Here is a 17217-nt window from a genome sequence, read left to right as displayed (position 1 = left end):
GATTGTTTATAAAATATGTTACGAGTTGAAGTTTATTAAATGTAGCAATAGTTCAAAATGTGTTGAGTATTTATTATATAATGTATCAAAATCGTTCGAGGTTGTCCTAGGAAAACGCCCCCACACGTTCTGTTTACAACTCTTTTCTCGTACATTGCACACGAGGCGCGCGCACATGTCCTATTTAAGTAGAGCTGTTGCAGACTTTGTTTTGGAGACTTGTTTACAATCGGAAAGCAGTTTCTTTATTGTGTGCTTACGTAAATGCAGGTCAACCACAACGGGGCAAGAATGTTGCTGGGGCCGTCATACAATAAGTGATTTGCCCTTTTGTGTGGAGATGTTTTCATCGAAGAGACATTTGGAGACAAAAACACCCGTTGACGGGGTGGGGAGATTGGAATTCTTGCAACAGCTTGTGACCGAATTCCAGACTTCAAATGACAATGGCTCGTATTCTTGGCGTATTCTTTTTATAATAATAAATATTCTTATGGTCCATTTAAATTTGCAAAGATTCAAAATAACATGTTTTCATTTGTGTGAAGAGGTTTTTAAAGCGATTTGATTTACAACATTTGAATGTTTCTTTTTCTTTATTAATTATAAACATGTTATAGTAATAGTACATTGTTGTTAATTTTCATGAAGAATATTTTAACAATAACATAAATTAATTTTGTTTACTTCTGCTTCCTCCATATGCTTAAACAAAAACATTGATTGGCCTTTTGCTTGGGAAAAGTATCTGTCACCTGCCACCACCATTTCATTTGTATTAAATAAAGTAGTAGAATGTATTCTAAATTACTCGAGAGTCAAATGAGCTGATGTAGACCCCTTGTTTCTTTTTGTAAAAATTAGTGAACAGGTGGTAGCAGGATATGGACGATTTTCTGGTCTTGCTTTTGATATGTCCCCTTGCTATGCTGGGTGTGTTCGTTTAGCTTCTCTGGGTCTACCCCACCGGTGCTCACTCGGGTGAGCCCCTGACAAGAGCTAATCGAACGATCACACTCGCCCTCTCGAGGTGACGGCATGCACCTCAGGTCACCCCCAAGTGACCCACTCCACAAGCAGGGCACGGGGGGCTGGTCCGGGTGAGCCCCTGGAATGACGTCAAAGCTATGCGAAAGTACCGGGGCAGACCGGGATCGACCCAGTGAAGCTAAACGAATGCACCGGCTATTCCATAAAACACTGGGGGTTAATTCTTTCAAAATGGGGGACAGGATAGGCCCGCATTAATATTAGTGCGTAAATACATGTGAAATGGGGTGGGTTAATAGGCCAACTATATCAGGTATAATGACTTACAATTTCTCTCTCATTTTTTTCTTTTTTGTATAGGTGGAAAGAATCAAGTTCTGGCAAATCTAGCAAACTTTGCCTACGATCCAATTAATTATGAACATCTCCGAAAACTAAATGTTGTAGATTTATTTTTAGGTAAGTTATGAAAAAGATTTCTTCTGTAAATATTGCTAAAATTTGGCTAAATATTGCTACGCTAATTGTAACACTCGATCATGATGGGCCTACATGACCAAGCAGTTAAACACATCTTCATAATATTTGTTTGCGAATTACTTTGAGTTTAAATATGCCCATTTGAATTCGGGACCCCGACCTAAGATATAATAAAAAAATCTCTGAAAAGGAATTTCCCTTCATTTCATTCATTCCATTTTAAGTTCATGTAAATTTTTCATGAATATCTTATTTTCAGTTATCATAAATAAGTTGTGTTATTTTAATTTACATTTTTCATTTTATAGATACTTTGACTGAGCCTGATGAGAAGCAGGTTGAGTTTGGGCTTGGCGGACTTTGCAATGTTGCCCTCGGTACGACCAGCCTTGCTATTTTTGTTTAATATTCCGTTTAAAATCCCAACAAAGAGTGACTGACAGGAAAGCAAAAACAAATGATAAATAAGAGAAACCAAGGTTAAACAGGAAATGTTTTGTTAATTTTTTTTGTAAACGCAAATAGAAAGGGGAAAGGGAAAGTTTGCCTGTCACGGTTTACCTGGGATCCTTAAGTTATGAAATATATTCATATTTGGTTTGCGGTAACACCATGTGTGTATCTACTTGCCAGGTAGAGTTGTTCTTAGGGAACTGTCTTGCTTTATTCTACTGCCGTGGAGTAGATAATCGGAGGTTCGGGAGACTTCTCAGTTCTGAAAAGAACTGTCCTGCTTTTTAACTATTACCAGGGTGGATGGTATAGAAATTAGACTGGACTACTACTTTAGCTTATAGGATCGTAATTAACTGTACTGCCGCGGAGTCAGTTCTGAAATTGGTCTCAACGTTTCGACTAGCTTGCTCTAGTCATCGTCGGGAGTCTCCTACGATTATCTACTCCACGGCAGTAGAATAAAGCAAGACAGTTCCCTAAGAACAACTCTGGCAAGTAGATACACACATGGTGTTACCGCAAACCAAATATACATTGATACCTCACCATGCAATTATTATATCCTATATTTATGAAATATAATAATGTTTTTGTATTTTCAGACAGAGGCATTAAGGACCACATTATTAGTTCTGGTGGTGTCAAACTCATCATTGGTGTATTATCCAGGTAGGACTCCATTCAGAATTAAAGAAAAGGTTGAACTTTTCCCCCTTTTCTTTCCGAAGTTGTAGGTGGTGAGTCTAAAAGGGGGTTAACTAAAATCACTAAACTAAATTTTATACATTAAAGGCACTGGACATGTTAGGTAATTTGTCAAAGACCAGTATTCTCACTGGGTGTATCCCAAGATATTATAAAATAACAAATCTGTTATTTGAGTGAGAATAAACTCTGTTACTTCAGAGGGAGCCATTTCTCGTTACCAAGTAAGTTTTTATGCTAACAATTACTTTGGGTAAATACCAATAATGTCCAGTGCGGCCCTTTATAAAAAGGGAAGGGTAAGTGAAAAATACTGGACATCTTCTTCTAGTGCATCTGTGCTGTTCTGCTGTCATCGGTCAACTTAGGCTCGATGGTCGCATTCCTTGAACAGTTGATTGCACAATATAGACCTTAAAGACAGTGGACCCTATTGGTAATTGTCAAAGACCAGTCTTCTCACTGGGTGTATCTCAACATATACATGAAATAACAAACCTGTGAAAATTTGAGCTCAATCGGTCGTCGAAGTTGAGAGATAATAATGAAAGAAAAAAAAACCTTGTCACACGAAGTTGTGTGCTTTTAGACGGTTGATTTCGAGACCTCAAATTCTAAACTTGAGGTCTCGAAATCAAATTCGTGGAAAAATACTTCTCTCTCGGAAAACTATGTCACTTCAGAGGGAGCAGTTTCTCACAATGTTTTATACCATCAACCTCTCCCCATTAATCATTACCAAGTAAAGTTTTATGCTGATAATTATTTTGAGTAATTACCAATAGTGTCCACTGCCTTTAATATCATTTCCCACTTCAGAAAAATCTGTATTCATAATAGGGGACTTTTGGGACTCTAGGTGGCAGCAGACTTGGCAGGTTAATCCATTGCTCTCGGTTATGTGCGCATGTTCAGAACTTTGTTATTAATGGCAACGTACCTGGGGTGGATTTCACAAAGAGTTAGGACTAGTCTTATCTCGAGTTAGCACCAGTTACTCGTCCTAACTTAGGACTATCCATGCAATGTGTATATCTCCTAGGACTAGTCCTAAGTTAGGACTCGACCCCTGGTAAGTTTGCAGCAACCTAGCGTGCTGAAGATTGTGAATTGTGTAACTTTTATTTCAGAGATCATATCGCCCTATGTTGTTCAGTGCATGCAAAGGTCTTCACAGGAACTAACACATACCAAACTGAGAAATTGACCAATAAATATTAATATCAATAACATTAAGTTTCCCCTTCTGTTTATACATTGTGCCCTCTTGTTGCTTTCAGAACTGAAGAGGAAACACTGGTCTCGGCAATCACCACTCTTATGTTTCTGATGACACCACAATCTAAAGCAGGTGACTTTTTAAAAATATATTTTGTTATGCGAGTCGCATGACAAACAAGGCCTGAAGAGGCCACTTCAAGGTGTGGGCTACAATTATTTGATTCCAGAGGCCGTTGCCACCTCCTCCTAGGGCTGAAACAGGGTTACCCCTTTTACAGTCCATGCGGATGTAGGCTTGGTGATCATCAATCCGAAGCCTGGCTGGTAAAGCACTACCTCCCCAATTTTATGTAGCAAGTGGCGCGACCGGGATCCGAACCCACACACTGCTGATCAAACACCAGTGCTTGAATCTGGTGCTCTTAACCACTCGGCCATGACACTGCCACTGATACAGTTCTTATGTGCATCACAAATACAGCTGGGGTCGTTCAGGACCCTACACACTTCCTCGATCTCTGCCCCTACCATTACTTCACACCCTAACCCCTACCCTAAAACCAATTACCTACACCCATCCTTTACCCCAACCCCTACCATCACATTCACAACTTCAACCCTCAAACTCCTTCATACTCTACCCTCACGCCCATTCCCTCAAACCCCATTCATACCCCACACCCATCCTCTACCCTCAAAGCAATTAATACCCCCACCCACACCCATCTCCTACGCTCAACCCTTAGCCTCAAACCCATTCATACCCCCACCCTCACAATCAAACCCAACCCTCACACTAATTCCCTACCCCACACTCTACTCTACCCTTGCAACCAACCCCTATCCTTGAACCAAATCCCTACCCTCAAACCAACTCTGTACCCTTTTGCCCCTTTCATATTCATGGTTGGTTTGTGGCTACATACTTGTCGTAGTGTGACAAATGCTTACTCAACTGTGCATGGTTTTGAACAGTGGTTTAGCTTCAATGTCAATTTGGTTGTAGTTGTAATCTATTAAATTAAACACATTTCTACGGCAATTGATAAAAAACGACTAGTATTGTGTTTACCCATTTTTTTGTCAGTGCATATAACGATGTCTCTTTATATACCCATGCAATTGCATTTTGTCCAAAAAGGAGGCACAAAGCGAAACGAGGAAGATAGATAAATTCAATGTCACAAATGCATCGGAGACAACTACTCAGTTCGAAGTATCAATAGCTTGAACTCCCTACAACTCGGTCGCATCTGTAAACCTATTTCTGCCAACTGGTCCAACCAATCATACTCCATACAACCCTTATCACCAATGTTACGAGTTTTCCTGTCAAAAGAGGCAAATTAGCACAAGCGTCAAGTCCCTTCTTAATCCAGGTAAAAAATCAAAGAATTTGTTATGTACAGTGTCTTGCAACTGTAATTGGCAGAGCTGTGAAGTGCATGTCTCAATGCTCTTATTTGATAAATGGTATGGCACTTTTGGAGCTCCGTAGACGAGTGCTCATTTTTTTATTCATAATATAATTCATATGTATTTAGTTTCATTCACTCGAAATGTCCCCATAATTGATTGATGCTGAAGATTTTATATGACTTTTTAATTTTTTATTTCAGAGATCACAGCGCCATCTGTTGTCCAATGCATGCAAAGGTTTTCCCAGGCAACTAACAAGAGATTAAGCAACCTTGCAAATGTATTTCTACAGGTAATTTTTTGCAAGTTTTTCCTAGAAATGTTTATTTTACAAGTTCAATAAGCAGAGTCTTCACGCGAGTGTGTCTACCCATTGAGACAAAGGACTTACCAAAAGAGATGGGGGGGGGGGAAATATTGCTTAAAGACACTGTACACGTTTGGTAATTGTCAAAGACCAGTCTTTTCACTTGGTGTATCTCAACATATGCATGAAATAACAAACCTGTGAAAATTTGAGCTCAGTTGGTCGTTGAAGTTGCCAGATTATAATGAAAGAAACAAACGCATTTGTCACATGAAGTTGTGTGCTTTCAGATGCTTGATTTCCAGACCTCAAAATCTAATTCTGAGGTCTAGAAATCAAATTAATTTGTGGAAAATTGCTTCTTACTCAACACTACATTACTTCAGAGGGAGCCGTTTCTCACAATGTTTTAAACTATCAACAGCTCCCTATTACTCGAAATAAGTAAGGTTTTATGCTTATAATTATTTAGTTTCACTATTAGTTATCACTAATAGTGTCCACTGCCTCTAATTTCTGCGTAACACCATTAAGCAGGAAACCAGTTACAAGTTTAACATGTGAATTTGTATTTTGGCTGGTAATCTATCTCTGCTAAACCCAACACATTGTTATGCTCAAGTTATTTTTTGTGCTATGAAATTGGATCCTGGTCAACAAACACAATTGTTTGGGGGGGGGGAGTTGGATTGACATTTGCAAGGCAATTGAAATGGCTCCTTTAATTTCTTCTGACACTAGGATTATTGTTCAGACCATCAGCGACTCCAAGGACAGACAGAAGACAGCAGTAGTTTACAAGTATTTGGCATACCTCTACCAGATCAACTACCGTCTTCTGGAGTCTCTAGTTTGGTTTAACAGGATATTTACTAATACACGTACATTGTAGTCGGATTCGTTTTGGAACTTCCTAAATGCAGATAGAGTTCAAGGAACTGATTTTTGTTTGCCCAAAGCAAGATTGGGAGGAAGGGGTGTTCCTGTACCCTAATTTTAGTAAAAGTCATGCACGTATTGTTTTATTTATTTATAATCGGCCTATTCGCAATTGCAGCTGCGCATTACCGTTGCTGCGGACAACGCAATTTGTGTATCTTCCGTGACTGTTTGACAATACCAGCAGGTATCATGTAATTGCGAATAAGCTTATGCGGCAGGCGAATGTTTAGCAGAGTTTTTCTTACTAGGCGGTTCGTTTACTTGCTTCACAAGTTCGTTGTTTGTTTTTTTTAAAATATACTTGTGCTTCTGGAATAAAATTCACGTTCAATGAACTAAGTTTATATTGTCTTTCTTAAAAGTTGGTTTTCATCCACCCATGCTACCGTGAACAATTTGTCAAGGAACAAATCATCTCTTCATAAGAAGGCATGCTATTGAAAACAAGGGCTGACCTACACATGTGCACATAGTGAGGGCTTTGGCTGTTTGATCACAATTTTAAAGATTTTTACCAAGGGGGAAAACAAAAACAGACTATAAAAGTAGGAAGATTATCTTCCCATATTGACCCCTTGCATGCGCGGCGACTGATGCCACGCTTATCATGTTGGTGGGCAGTTAGGTTTACGTGTATTGACGCCGCGTCACCTTATCAAATGCGCACTTCACTGCATAGAGTTGTATATGAAAACGCACAGTGAAATTGCCCACCAGTATGGCGCATTCAAGATTTTTCTGATGACGACGTCAGGTGAAATGGGTCAATAGAATGAATGTGCGTGTACAACGGGCGTGATATTCTTCCTACTTTATATGCAAGCCCTCAGTAGTCAAAAGCCTACCCTAAATCTTAGTAGATGGACAAACAGAATGAAACACTTAGACTCAAGTTAACCTTGTACATCAACTATTTATTTGCAACTCTGTAAAGAGCATGTTTCTCTGACCAGTCACAGCGACAAATCTCAACTTAGGTACAATAATAGCCACTGGCCATATTTGCGGTGTTAAGTCTACAAAATAACACTGTTGGCTCGAGTTTTGTGCTGATCAGAATATAATGCGTGTTTTGGACGACTCCGCTTGTTTAGAACTGTTATCTGGTTGTGATGGTTGGTGATCTGACATGAAGTGATGGGTACGAGTCTACGGTTTAGCAGCACCGGCTGCTGCACCTCCTCTCTGCTTAGGCTTGGGCTTCGTTCCCTCACGGAAACCATTCCTGAAAATATTCAAAGTATAAAACGTCAGCTATCGGGTTACAAAGTCAACAGAAAGTCAACTAATTAAAGGAAATGTTCGGAGAGGTCTGGACTCGAATTTCTGCAAGATTAGTCTTCACTGTGAATCAGTCCTAGTTGAGACAACTCATCTTAAGATGAATCTGTGCTTTGTGACATCGGCCTAGTGTCAGCAAGAATGTGTCTTGGTGTCTTTTGGGCACCCTGTTCTATCCATTATTTACATGTAATGTATTTTAAATGAACAATTTGAACATCCATTTTTTTTAAAACCTCGAGTGGCAAAAATTTCTTCTTTTTGAGTGGAAATTGTTCGATCTATATCCCACTTGAATGGGGTAACTTGATATTAATATTTAAGTTTATTGAGTCTCAGAAAGACCGGTGTGGGTTGGTCATATTATCATCACATCACTTAAGAGTGGTGCATGGGTTATCATCATTGACTCACAATAAACATCTAGCAGGACAACTCTGTACAGGTCTATCTGAAATGAAATTACACTCCATACATACACCATAACAAAAGCCGTTGCAAATAAAAGCGCTGTGTTATTTTACACATAGTGATTTTCATTGCTTTTGCTCCAGTAACAAATTTATAACCAAAATATTTGTTCTCACTTTACCAACATTGAGAGAGTATTGACCTCTTGCAGAACACACCTCCAGGGCCCAATTTCATAGAGCTGTTAAGCACCAAAATTTGCTTAGCATGAAATTTTTTCCTTCATAAAAACAGGATTATCGACTAAATTTCCATTTGTTGCATATTGCTTGTTACTGGTATTCAGCTGTTGTTTGCTTATCCTGAAAATCACGTGGAAATTTGGCTGGTGATTTGACTGTTTTTTACCAAGGAAGAAATTTCATGCTTAGCAAATTTTTGTGCTTAGCAGCTCTATGAAATTGGGCCCAGGCCTGGAATTTCATCTTTGAAAGGCAAGGCCATTTTCATTTTTTTTTTAAAGTCAATGTGAAACTTTTCAAGGGGCACCAAGATGGCCTTCGTGGCCTGGCTTGCTCCACACAATGTGTGTCTGCCAATTCTGCCATTTTTGGAGTTAATCCCTCTGAATAAATTTTGAATCCCAGAATGGCGGACAGGATAGGCGCATCAAACTGCGAACGTGGTCAATAGAAAACTTACTTGAACCTCCTGTGCACAACCTTGAGGTAACGCATACGCCCGGTACCGGTTGTCTTTCTTCTCTTTGCCTTCTCACTCCAGTTATCTGCCGAATGAAAATAAACGGTGTCATCCCATTTCTATTTTCCTGATTATCTATTTGCGTTTAGATGATTTGAAGTTATGCTGCAAGTTTGTTGGGGGTTAGTTACGAGTCTCAGAAAGACCGGTGTGGGTTGGTCAGGTAAATCATCACGACACTTTAAGAGTGGTGCATGGGATATCATCATAGACTCGGATTGCAGCTTGTATAATATAAATTATAATAATCAGTCTGCCGATTTTGTACAAATGTAATTGGGAGTCCCGTGCTACCCCCCAAAATCTATCATGAACAGGCCAACACACTTGTTAAGTTTGACAACACGCGAGCATTTTATTTTCTTCACTTGAAATAGATTGAAAAGCTGGGATGAGGTGTGACGACTGTGAAGATTCATGAAAATGCGATTGTGACTCTGACATTCAGGAGGTTTACAGACTGTGCATCACCGGAAATACAACACAATGTGGACTATTTCTTTCTCCCTTTGATGGCCTGTCTCAATTCTTTCATGAACATTTGAAGGCAAAATGATTTTGATAAAATCAGGAAAAATCTGCAAAACACCCCAGTTTTTTGCAGAGAAGGGATTTATTACTCACAACTGCGTATTTTTTTTGCTGGATAGCCACAGCTAGCGCATCTTTTCTTCTGAATGTGGTAGCTACGGCGCCCACACCGACGACAGAAGGTGTGGGTCTTGTTGTGCCGCTTACCAAAACTTGATGTACCCTTGGTCTGTTAAAGTAAAAAAAACAATAACAAATAGTTGTATTAAAAGAAATGCATGATTGATTGGGGTAAATTGTCACAAAACACTGGAACTTTTGTACAGGGGGAACAAAATAAAGCACTTAAAATGGTCCAGAGACTAGCACTACCATCAACCATGTTTAAAACACAGTGAATCACATGTCTGGAATACTTGGGGGGAATTGTTTCAACTTTGTCCAAATATTATGAGTCTCAGAAAGACCGGTGTGGGTTGGTCAGGTTAATCATCACAACACTTAAGAGTGGTGCATGGGATATCATCATAGACTCGGATTGTATCAGTCAGTCCCTACAAACAGAAGTAAAATCCAAAATTCCTATGTTGTTGCGACATTGGGCAAACAACCAAACAAACCCTTGCCCAATAAAAAGTGGCAATAATTATCTACACACCGGACTCCCTTCATCTTTAATTACTTGGCCCTCGCTCAAGTAAAAGATTCAGGCGGCAAGATGATTTTTGATTAGAAATTAAACTTAAAGCTTGTTTTTGCTGAAATTTTCCCCCAAGTTGTAACTTTTGCCACCACTTTTTCACTAATTTTTACAAACAGGAATAGGGCCTTTCTCAACAAGGTTAATTAGAAACTACTTTATTTTAACACAAATGAAAAAGTTCACATGGTTCAGGATACGGATACAGAAACTTTCCCTCACCGCGACTGTGCAATCACTTGCGGAGAGCACATTTTAACAAAAATGTTGAGGCTTGCTGATGTAGTTTTATGAAAATTACTGAGCCAACATTATTTAGTTTTAAGACAATAATCTGATAACAAGTTGAAGGGACATGTGCAGCATGTCATGTATCATGGCCCGGGTTTCTGTCAAGCTTTAAAATAAAAAAGACGGTAGACCAAAAATCGAAAACTTGACAACCAGTTTATTTTCTTCTTTTTCGGAAGATTGTTTTTGAAAGATAAGACTTTTGATGACAGATTTGAAATTTAAATATACAAAATAAATGCAGGTCTAGTTTACCTTTAATGAAAAACTGTAAAACTAAGAAAACACAACGCTACTTTCTGAACACGAATCTGGATGCACGATACACTTCTTGTGTGGTGCAACGTTTAACGTGATGGATCTCATACCGCAGTCGTATATGAAATTTTAACGCGTATATAATATCTGCATTTTTGATCACTAAATGGATCCTTACAGGAGTAAAATTTAATTCAACATATAAAGTAACTCTCCCTCTCCGCTTTTATGAAACATTTTGGCCAATTTGAATTCGTAAAAGTAAAGGATGATATGGATTTTAACCTAACTACAATTAATTCTCACCATCTTGGCCACGGCTTTCCAATGAAGAGGGCGCCATCTGTTGACCAATTTTACTCATGGTCTTGGGGGCGGGGTGACACGTACGGTGACGTTGATTTCATGAATATTCAATAGTTGAAGTAAACACAAAACCAAACCTTGGCCACGTGGAGGGAAACACGTAACGACTTTTGAGTCACTAGGGAATCCGTTGATAGCTACAACGTAGAGATTACACGTCGTGGTTGTAAACTTTGTATAAAATGAGCTTGTTGTGGCAGTGAAATACCAGTTACAAGTCAGAACAGATCGAGAAACAAGCAACAATTTGCTGGGTTTGCTGATTTTTTTTCTAGACATCCATAATACTATAGAGACGCAGTAAATCCAGCAGACAGGAAACACGTCAGTCAGTGACCAAACACTAAACAGGAACAGATTTCTAACGGTATTTTGTAATCATGTTTGGTGATTCCGGTACAGTTGCCGACGTGCGTCGTCTCCTAGCCAAGCAGAACACCCCAACCGATTTGTATTATTCACTGGGATTGGAAAGTTTGGAATCAACCCTCATCAACTCTCTAAGATACCTGATGAATTCACCCCGTGAGATGCTTGCATGTGAAGGAGGAGACGGCAGTGATGTTGAGGCTGGGTTTGAGGATGAAGAGATCATCGAGGGTGAAGGGAGGATTGAGACAAGACAAGACAACTTCCTCATCAGGACCGAGATGGTGCCACAGCTGGAGCAGGACAGTAACATGAAAACAATAATTGGAGAAACATCATCAACAGACAGAGGACAAATTGCAATCCACGAAGAACATGATGAGGAATGTCAGTGCAGTCAACAAAACACTCAGGATGATGGGCTTCATCTACTGCAGCTACCTGTATGTGCTTTTCACCTGATTTTCATGTGCATATTATTTTCATTTCTTTTTAGTTTAAATTCTTCTCAGCAGTGGCTTGATATAATACTTTATTTACAACAACTATACAGTATGTAACATTATTTTAAAGGCAGTGGACATTGGTAATTGTCAAAGACTAGCCTTCACAGTAGATGTATCTCAACATATGCATAAAATAACAAACCTGTAAAAATTTGAGCTCAATCGGTCATCAAAGTTGCGAGATAATAATGAAAGAAGAAAACACCCTTGTCACACGAAGTTGTGTGCGTTTAGATGGTTGATTTCGAGACCTCAAGTTTTAAACTTGAGATCTCGAAATCAAATTCGTGGAAAGTTACGTCTTTCTCCAAAAATATGGCACTTCAGAGGGAGCTGTTTCTCACTACGTTTCATACCACCAACCTCTCCCCATTACTTGTCACCAAGAAAGGTTTTATGCTAATAATTATTTTGAGTAATTACCAATAGTGTCCACTACTGCCTTTAATATGTCTGCGTTTAAATTGTTTCTCACTGTGCAAACAATTACTAAGTGTCCTAAATCCATATCCACTGATGTTCTTGAGTTTGTTACTTGTCTTCTTCCCAGATCCAAGCCATGCTTCACATATTCTCCTTCTTGGATGCCAAAGACATCTCGACTGTTGGATCTACATGCCGGCAATGCTACAGCCTCTGTGCTGATCAAATACTATGGAGGGACTTCCTAGAGAAAGATAAGTTGCTATGGCAACAAGTCAGCCATCGCTCCAACCCAGCTCTCTTCGAGGCTGTGAACTCTGACCTCACATACAGAGAGATGTAAGATAATTTAAATATTAGTATCTGAGATGGCGGCTACAGCTACGCCTAAAGCTACGACTGTTGCTAAGTTAAACGCATGGTGACGCGGTGACCTAGCAGTAGCCGTAGATGTGGCCGACAAATCGGATCTGCCTTAAGTTTTAACGTTCTCCTTCCTCTGGTTTTAAATATAGAATGTTTCTTTCTTTATAACTATTTTTGAATCATGAACAAAAATTAGTGTTTTTGCCTCAGCCAAAATACTATTTAAATTGTTGTGGTACCCTCTGCTAGAATACAATATTTGAACTACCTCTAGTAGCTACTTGGCAATCTTGGTGGTCTAGTGGTACTCCTCTAGAATGAACCGATCCAGCCTGTCAATCAAACTGTGCGCCTTCACCCATTTGTCCAATCACAGCAATGATTGTGGTCGGACAAACTCGGTCGGGGCGTGCGTGTATATTTGGCACGCGCGGCAGAATCGTGCAGAATGTCATTGATATTGCTCGTACACGTGTCTTGCTCACGTGCGCGGTGGGCGGAGCTTAGTAGAAAGCCGGAACGGTCCATTGCAGAAGTCGGTGGTTCGAACCCCACCCGAACTTTGCCTGTAAATGATTGTCCACAGGACTGAGGAAAGGATACAGTATGATTAAAAATATTGGTGTATGATTAAGAATACAAATAAGATTGATTTTTTTTCTTCATATTTGTATACAGCTATATGAGATGCAGTCCTAAATTCCAGCAGGAGTCATCTGGCTTTAACCTTTTGAAGCTTCCTCAGCTTCTCTGGTCTTTCATTCCGCACAAACCTCCGAAAGTTGTCATGTTTGGGCCCGGGTTAGAGTCCAACACCTCCACATTAGTCAGGAAGTTCCTCGGTGAAGCCTCAGGTGTCTTCAAGGTTCGTGGAGTCTTTCCGGCGGAGTTACCAGGTAGTTGTACATCAATCAATTATCACCATGTTTTGCACATGCTGTAATTAGTTACCTGCGCCCAGTTTCATAGAGCTGGATCTTCTATATCCACGGTCACTCCCCTAGGCCCAAACCCTTCAACTTAGTATTAGCCCCCCACTACTTGTTTAGACTGCTTCGGGTCATCTATACCCTCAGTCCCCTAGTGACTGGGATCCAAGGGTTTTGTACACCCTCGGTGGCAAATGGCACCCTCGGCTTTGCCTCGGGTGCCATTTTCCCCCTCAGGTGTACAAAACGCCATGGATCCCGTCACAGTGTACAACAATTGTATAATGTTATCAAAAATAAAAATAAATAAATGTACACTTTTCAAACATTTTTATTATTGTTTTAATTTTAAATTTGACTGTTCATTGATTTGTTTGTCATCAGGTGTTGGCACTGGCTTTAATGTTTCAATGAATGGCAAGGTGGACTTGAAGTTAATTACATTGTACTCTGGAACAAGGTAATTATTAGCTTTATTATTTTTATTCATATTTTGCTTTTAGTCAAAACTATTCTGACACTTAATATTGTGTAGTTTCCATCTACCCAATAAAACAATATGTCCGTCATGCTCATTGCTTTTACTTAGGATTATTTCAGTAAATTAATCTACAAAATGAATTACCCCCAACAACTTTAATTGGTGAGAGGCACTGCAACTATGGAAAGAAAATACTATTTTGAGAAAGGATTTCAGATCCCCTAGAAAGTAAATAGTTTTGACAAATGTTCACCCATAAATTTGAATCTGAAATGATTAGTCTCTCAGATTTACGAGGTTTGGTCACCTCACTATTGATGGGGAAATACAGTGAAAGTTTTCGCTGTTTACAGGAGTAATTCTGCTGAAACTCACTAGTGACTTTTATTGTGTGTTTCTGGTATGCCTTTAAACAAGTTGACGACAAAACAAACTATGGCTCTACCTTTAAAGTCAGTGGACACTATTGGTAATTACTCAAAAAAATTATTAGCATAAAACCTTACTTGGTAACAAGTAATGGGGAGAGGTTGATAGTATAAAACATTGCGAGAAACGGCTCCCTCTGAAGTAACGTAGTTTTCGAGAAAGAAGTAATTTTCCACGAATTTGATTTTGAGACCTCAAGTTTAGAATTTGAGGTCTCGAAATCAAGCATCTGAAAGCACACAACTTCGTGTGACAAGGGTGTTTTTCTTCTTTCATAGTTATATCTCGCAACTCCGACGACCAATCAAGCTCAAATTTTCACAGGGTTTGTTATTTTATGCAGATGTTGAGATACACCAAGTGAGAAGACTGGTCTTTGACAGTTACCAATAGTGTCCACTGCCTTTAAGAGTCATAAGATAATTAAAAATGAGCATAGTTGGACAACATGGATGTAATCAAGAGGGACCTCTCTAGACAATGCACTGGGTGGTCTGTGGAGGAGGCAGACGTGGCATCTCAAGATCAGTCTATTTGGAAGCTTCTCACAAGGGCCCATTAACATAAAGTTGTTTAGCAGAAAATTCTGCTGGACAAATTGCTTCGCTGAGCAAAAATTGAGTGGGGCACCAGTCACAGCAATGTAAAGTTTATATAAAGCAAAACTTTTCTGTGCTAAGCAAGATTTTTGGGCTTACAGGCTTTATGAAATTTGGGCCCAGTCAGGAAACCAGGGCAGAAATGCATGATGCTGACTGATGATGATCGTAGTATATTTTGTAAACTTGTGTTTTAAATTTTGTTTCAGGCAAGATCGAGAGAATACATCAGCGGCTGGTAACCGAGCTCAGAGAAATCGTCTGTTGCAATCGGTCCCATCCGGGTCTGTTTCCCCAAGTGGGGAAGAAGGATGTTCCGATAGTATAGACTATGAACCCAAGTCAACAATCAAAGAACTCTGCAGGAATGTTGATGCTTTTATTTTTGTGGTGGATGCATCACTTCAACAGCAAATAAGTAAGAGTTATAAACAGAGTCTTAATCCCATGTCTTAATCCGCCTTTTTTTCTAAACGACAATTATTTAAAAGGGTAAGATCGAAATAACAACTGTCAAAAAGAGAAAACTGTAAACTGATGACTATTTTTTTATTCTTAACAGCAGCGGATGCGAAGCCGGAGCTTTTCGCTCTGATGGACGAGCGCTGGACAACCTCAAAGTGCCCTCTTGTGATTCTGTCGTGCGTTCCTGATTCAACAACAAGCAAAGTGCCATGTGTAACTCTCGCTAAACAGCTGGATCTCCATAAACTCAACAGAACATGGAAAGTAAGTTAACTTAAAATGAGTAATTTTTCCTGTGAACTTCCAAAAATTTTGGCGACAAAATCTTTACTGTTCTTGGTAGTATAATTTTGTAAAGTCTTTGTTTTTGCATTGCTGGTTTTGTTCTTTGTAGAATTTCAACGTTATTTCATGTGTAAAGGAGAGTTTCTTCTGTCTTTTAGTTCTTTATTTTTCAATATATAAACAACAAATTATGTTTCTTATGCAGAGAATTTGTTCTGGAGTAAAATTCACATTGAGTCAGCATATTATTTTGCACTTTTTCATCACTTTACATAATATAATATGGAGAAACATTATATTTGATGTATCATTTAAAAGACTTTGAAAGTTAATGTCCCATTCTGCTTAATTGAAGTTGCCATAATTTATCTTCTTCAGTGAAAGTTTTTTCTTTTTGAAAGTTTAATTAATTCATAAACCAAAACGATTATTTGATTTTGTCAAATTAAAAATTTAATAATTTCTTTATCATTTACAGATGTTTGATGTGGATGTCAATAGCTTGTCAGGAGCCGTAGAAGCAATAACCTGGTTGGTTGGAAGTTCTCAAGGGAGGTAGTTTTCAGCCAATCACAGCACATCTTATAAAGCAAGGACTTTTTTTGGAGTAACGATATCAGCTATGTGGTGGCTCTATTACCAGTCGCTACAAATAGTAAGCAAAGAAAAACAAGTTTGTTGTGCGACACAAATGCGTTTGTCTCAAGTGAAAATCCTGAACTCCAAGCTTCGAAATCACAACATTCTTCCATAGGAACTGTTGTCCTTTTTTTTTTGCAAATAGAGCAAGGCTAAAATTTTGGTGAAAATTCCAAATGACGCCACATTTTTTTAATGCACCAGACATTTTTGTACGAGACTAGAGGCAAATTAAGGGAAAAAAACCCTTACCATGTCCTGATATAGACTTGTGGACAAGTCGTTAAATGTCTGTCGCGGTGATAGCGTTCCGACTCTATATTCCGAATCTCCCCGCGATTCCCCCGGTATTCTCGCGAGACTGCTGGCCCCACAAGACCTGGGCCCAATTTAATAGCGCTGCTTAAACGGTAAGCAAACTTTCAAGCTTACTGCAGCAGAAAATTTGGCTATGGTGCAAGCGCATTTCACAGGTTAGCAGAAGAATTGGGCAGTAAGCAACAGAAGGTTAGCAAGCCTTTTCGTGTGCTTACGGTAACAGCGCTATGAAATGGAAATCGCACAGTACGCACAAAATCGGCCGCTAAGCAGCGCTATTAAATTGAG

General features: G+C 39.2%; 3 protein-coding genes across 5 annotated transcripts; 2 read left to right on the top strand and 1 right to left on the bottom strand.

Annotated features, from left to right (window-relative positions):
* Nucleotides 1–170: 170 nt before the first annotated feature.
* Nucleotides 171–7539, top strand: LOC117297886 (armadillo repeat-containing protein 7-like). Its single transcript, XM_033781061.1, has 7 exons — nucleotides 171–449; nucleotides 1351–1449; nucleotides 1779–1847; nucleotides 2529–2595; nucleotides 3912–3982; nucleotides 5472–5563; nucleotides 6320–7539. The coding sequence occupies exons 1-7, from the start codon at nucleotides 176–178 to the stop codon at nucleotides 6437–6439; spliced, it is 792 nt and encodes a 263-aa protein (XP_033636952.1). The 5' UTR covers nucleotides 171–175; the 3' UTR covers nucleotides 6440–7539.
* Nucleotides 7414–11138, bottom strand: LOC117297887 (probable 60S ribosomal protein L37-A). Its single transcript, XM_033781062.1, has 4 exons — nucleotides 11061–11138; nucleotides 9599–9734; nucleotides 8915–8999; nucleotides 7414–7745 (listed from the first exon to the last, which is right to left on the bottom strand). The coding sequence occupies exons 1-4, from the start codon at nucleotides 11061–11063 to the stop codon at nucleotides 7670–7672; spliced, it is 300 nt and encodes a 99-aa protein (XP_033636953.1). The 5' UTR covers nucleotides 11064–11138; the 3' UTR covers nucleotides 7414–7669.
* Nucleotides 11139–11223: 85 nt separating this feature from the next.
* On the top strand, nucleotides 11224–16946 carry LOC117297994 (F-box only protein 4-like). 3 transcript variants are annotated; one of them, XM_033781204.1, is made up of 7 exons: nucleotides 11224–11932; nucleotides 12546–12757; nucleotides 13463–13680; nucleotides 14098–14173; nucleotides 15432–15640; nucleotides 15785–15951; nucleotides 16451–16946. In XM_033781204.1, the coding sequence occupies exons 1-7, from the start codon at nucleotides 11501–11503 to the stop codon at nucleotides 16529–16531; spliced, it is 1395 nt and encodes a 464-aa protein (XP_033637095.1). In that variant the 5' UTR covers nucleotides 11224–11500; the 3' UTR covers nucleotides 16532–16946. The 3 variants fall into 3 exon arrangements, with proteins under 3 accessions (XP_033637095.1, XP_033637096.1, XP_033637093.1); XM_033781205.1 differs by having other exon boundaries at nucleotides 13463–13683; nucleotides 15788–15951; XM_033781202.1 differs by having other exon boundaries at nucleotides 13463–13683.
* Nucleotides 16947–17217: the final 271 nt, after the last annotated feature.

This window comes from Asterias rubens, chromosome 12 (genome assembly GCF_902459465.1).
Source record: "Asterias rubens chromosome 12, eAstRub1.3, whole genome shotgun sequence".
Taxonomy (NCBI): Eukaryota; Metazoa; Echinodermata; class Asteroidea; order Forcipulatida; family Asteriidae; genus Asterias; species Asterias rubens.
Note: the sequence above shows the minus strand (reverse complement) of the source record. Positions and strands in the feature narration are given on the sequence as shown.

Bases quoted from the DNA above. Each gene is read 5' to 3' on its own strand.
- LOC117297886 (XM_033781061.1), top strand. From the start codon at position 176: ATGTCCTATTTAAGTAGAGCTGTTGCAGACTTTGTTTTGGAGACTTGT. The intron at 1,848-2,528 runs GTACGACCAGCC...TTGTATTTTCAG, and splicing joins ACTTTGCAATGTTGCCCTCG to ACAGAGGCATTAAGGACCAC. The intron at 2,596-3,911 runs GTAGGACTCCAT...TGTTGCTTTCAG, and splicing joins ATCATTGGTGTATTATCCAG to AACTGAAGAGGAAACACTGG.
- LOC117297887 (XM_033781062.1), bottom strand. The intron at 9,000-9,598 runs GTGAGTAATAAA...TTCATTCGGCAG, and splicing joins AGCAAAAAAAATACGCAGTT to ATAACTGGAGTGAGAAGGCA. The intron at 7,746-8,914 runs GTAAGTTTTCTA...GAATATTTTCAG, and splicing joins GTTGTGCACAGGAGGTTCAA to GAATGGTTTCCGTGAGGGAA.
- LOC117297994 (XM_033781202.1), top strand. From the start codon at position 11,501: ATGTTTGGTGATTCCGGTACAGTTGCCGACGTGCGTCGTCTCCTAGCC. The intron at 11,933-12,545 runs GTATGTGCTTTT...TCTTCTTCCCAG, and splicing joins TTCATCTACTGCAGCTACCT to ATCCAAGCCATGCTTCACAT. The intron at 15,952-16,450 runs GTAAGTTAACTT...TATCATTTACAG, and splicing joins AACTCAACAGAACATGGAAA to ATGTTTGATGTGGATGTCAA.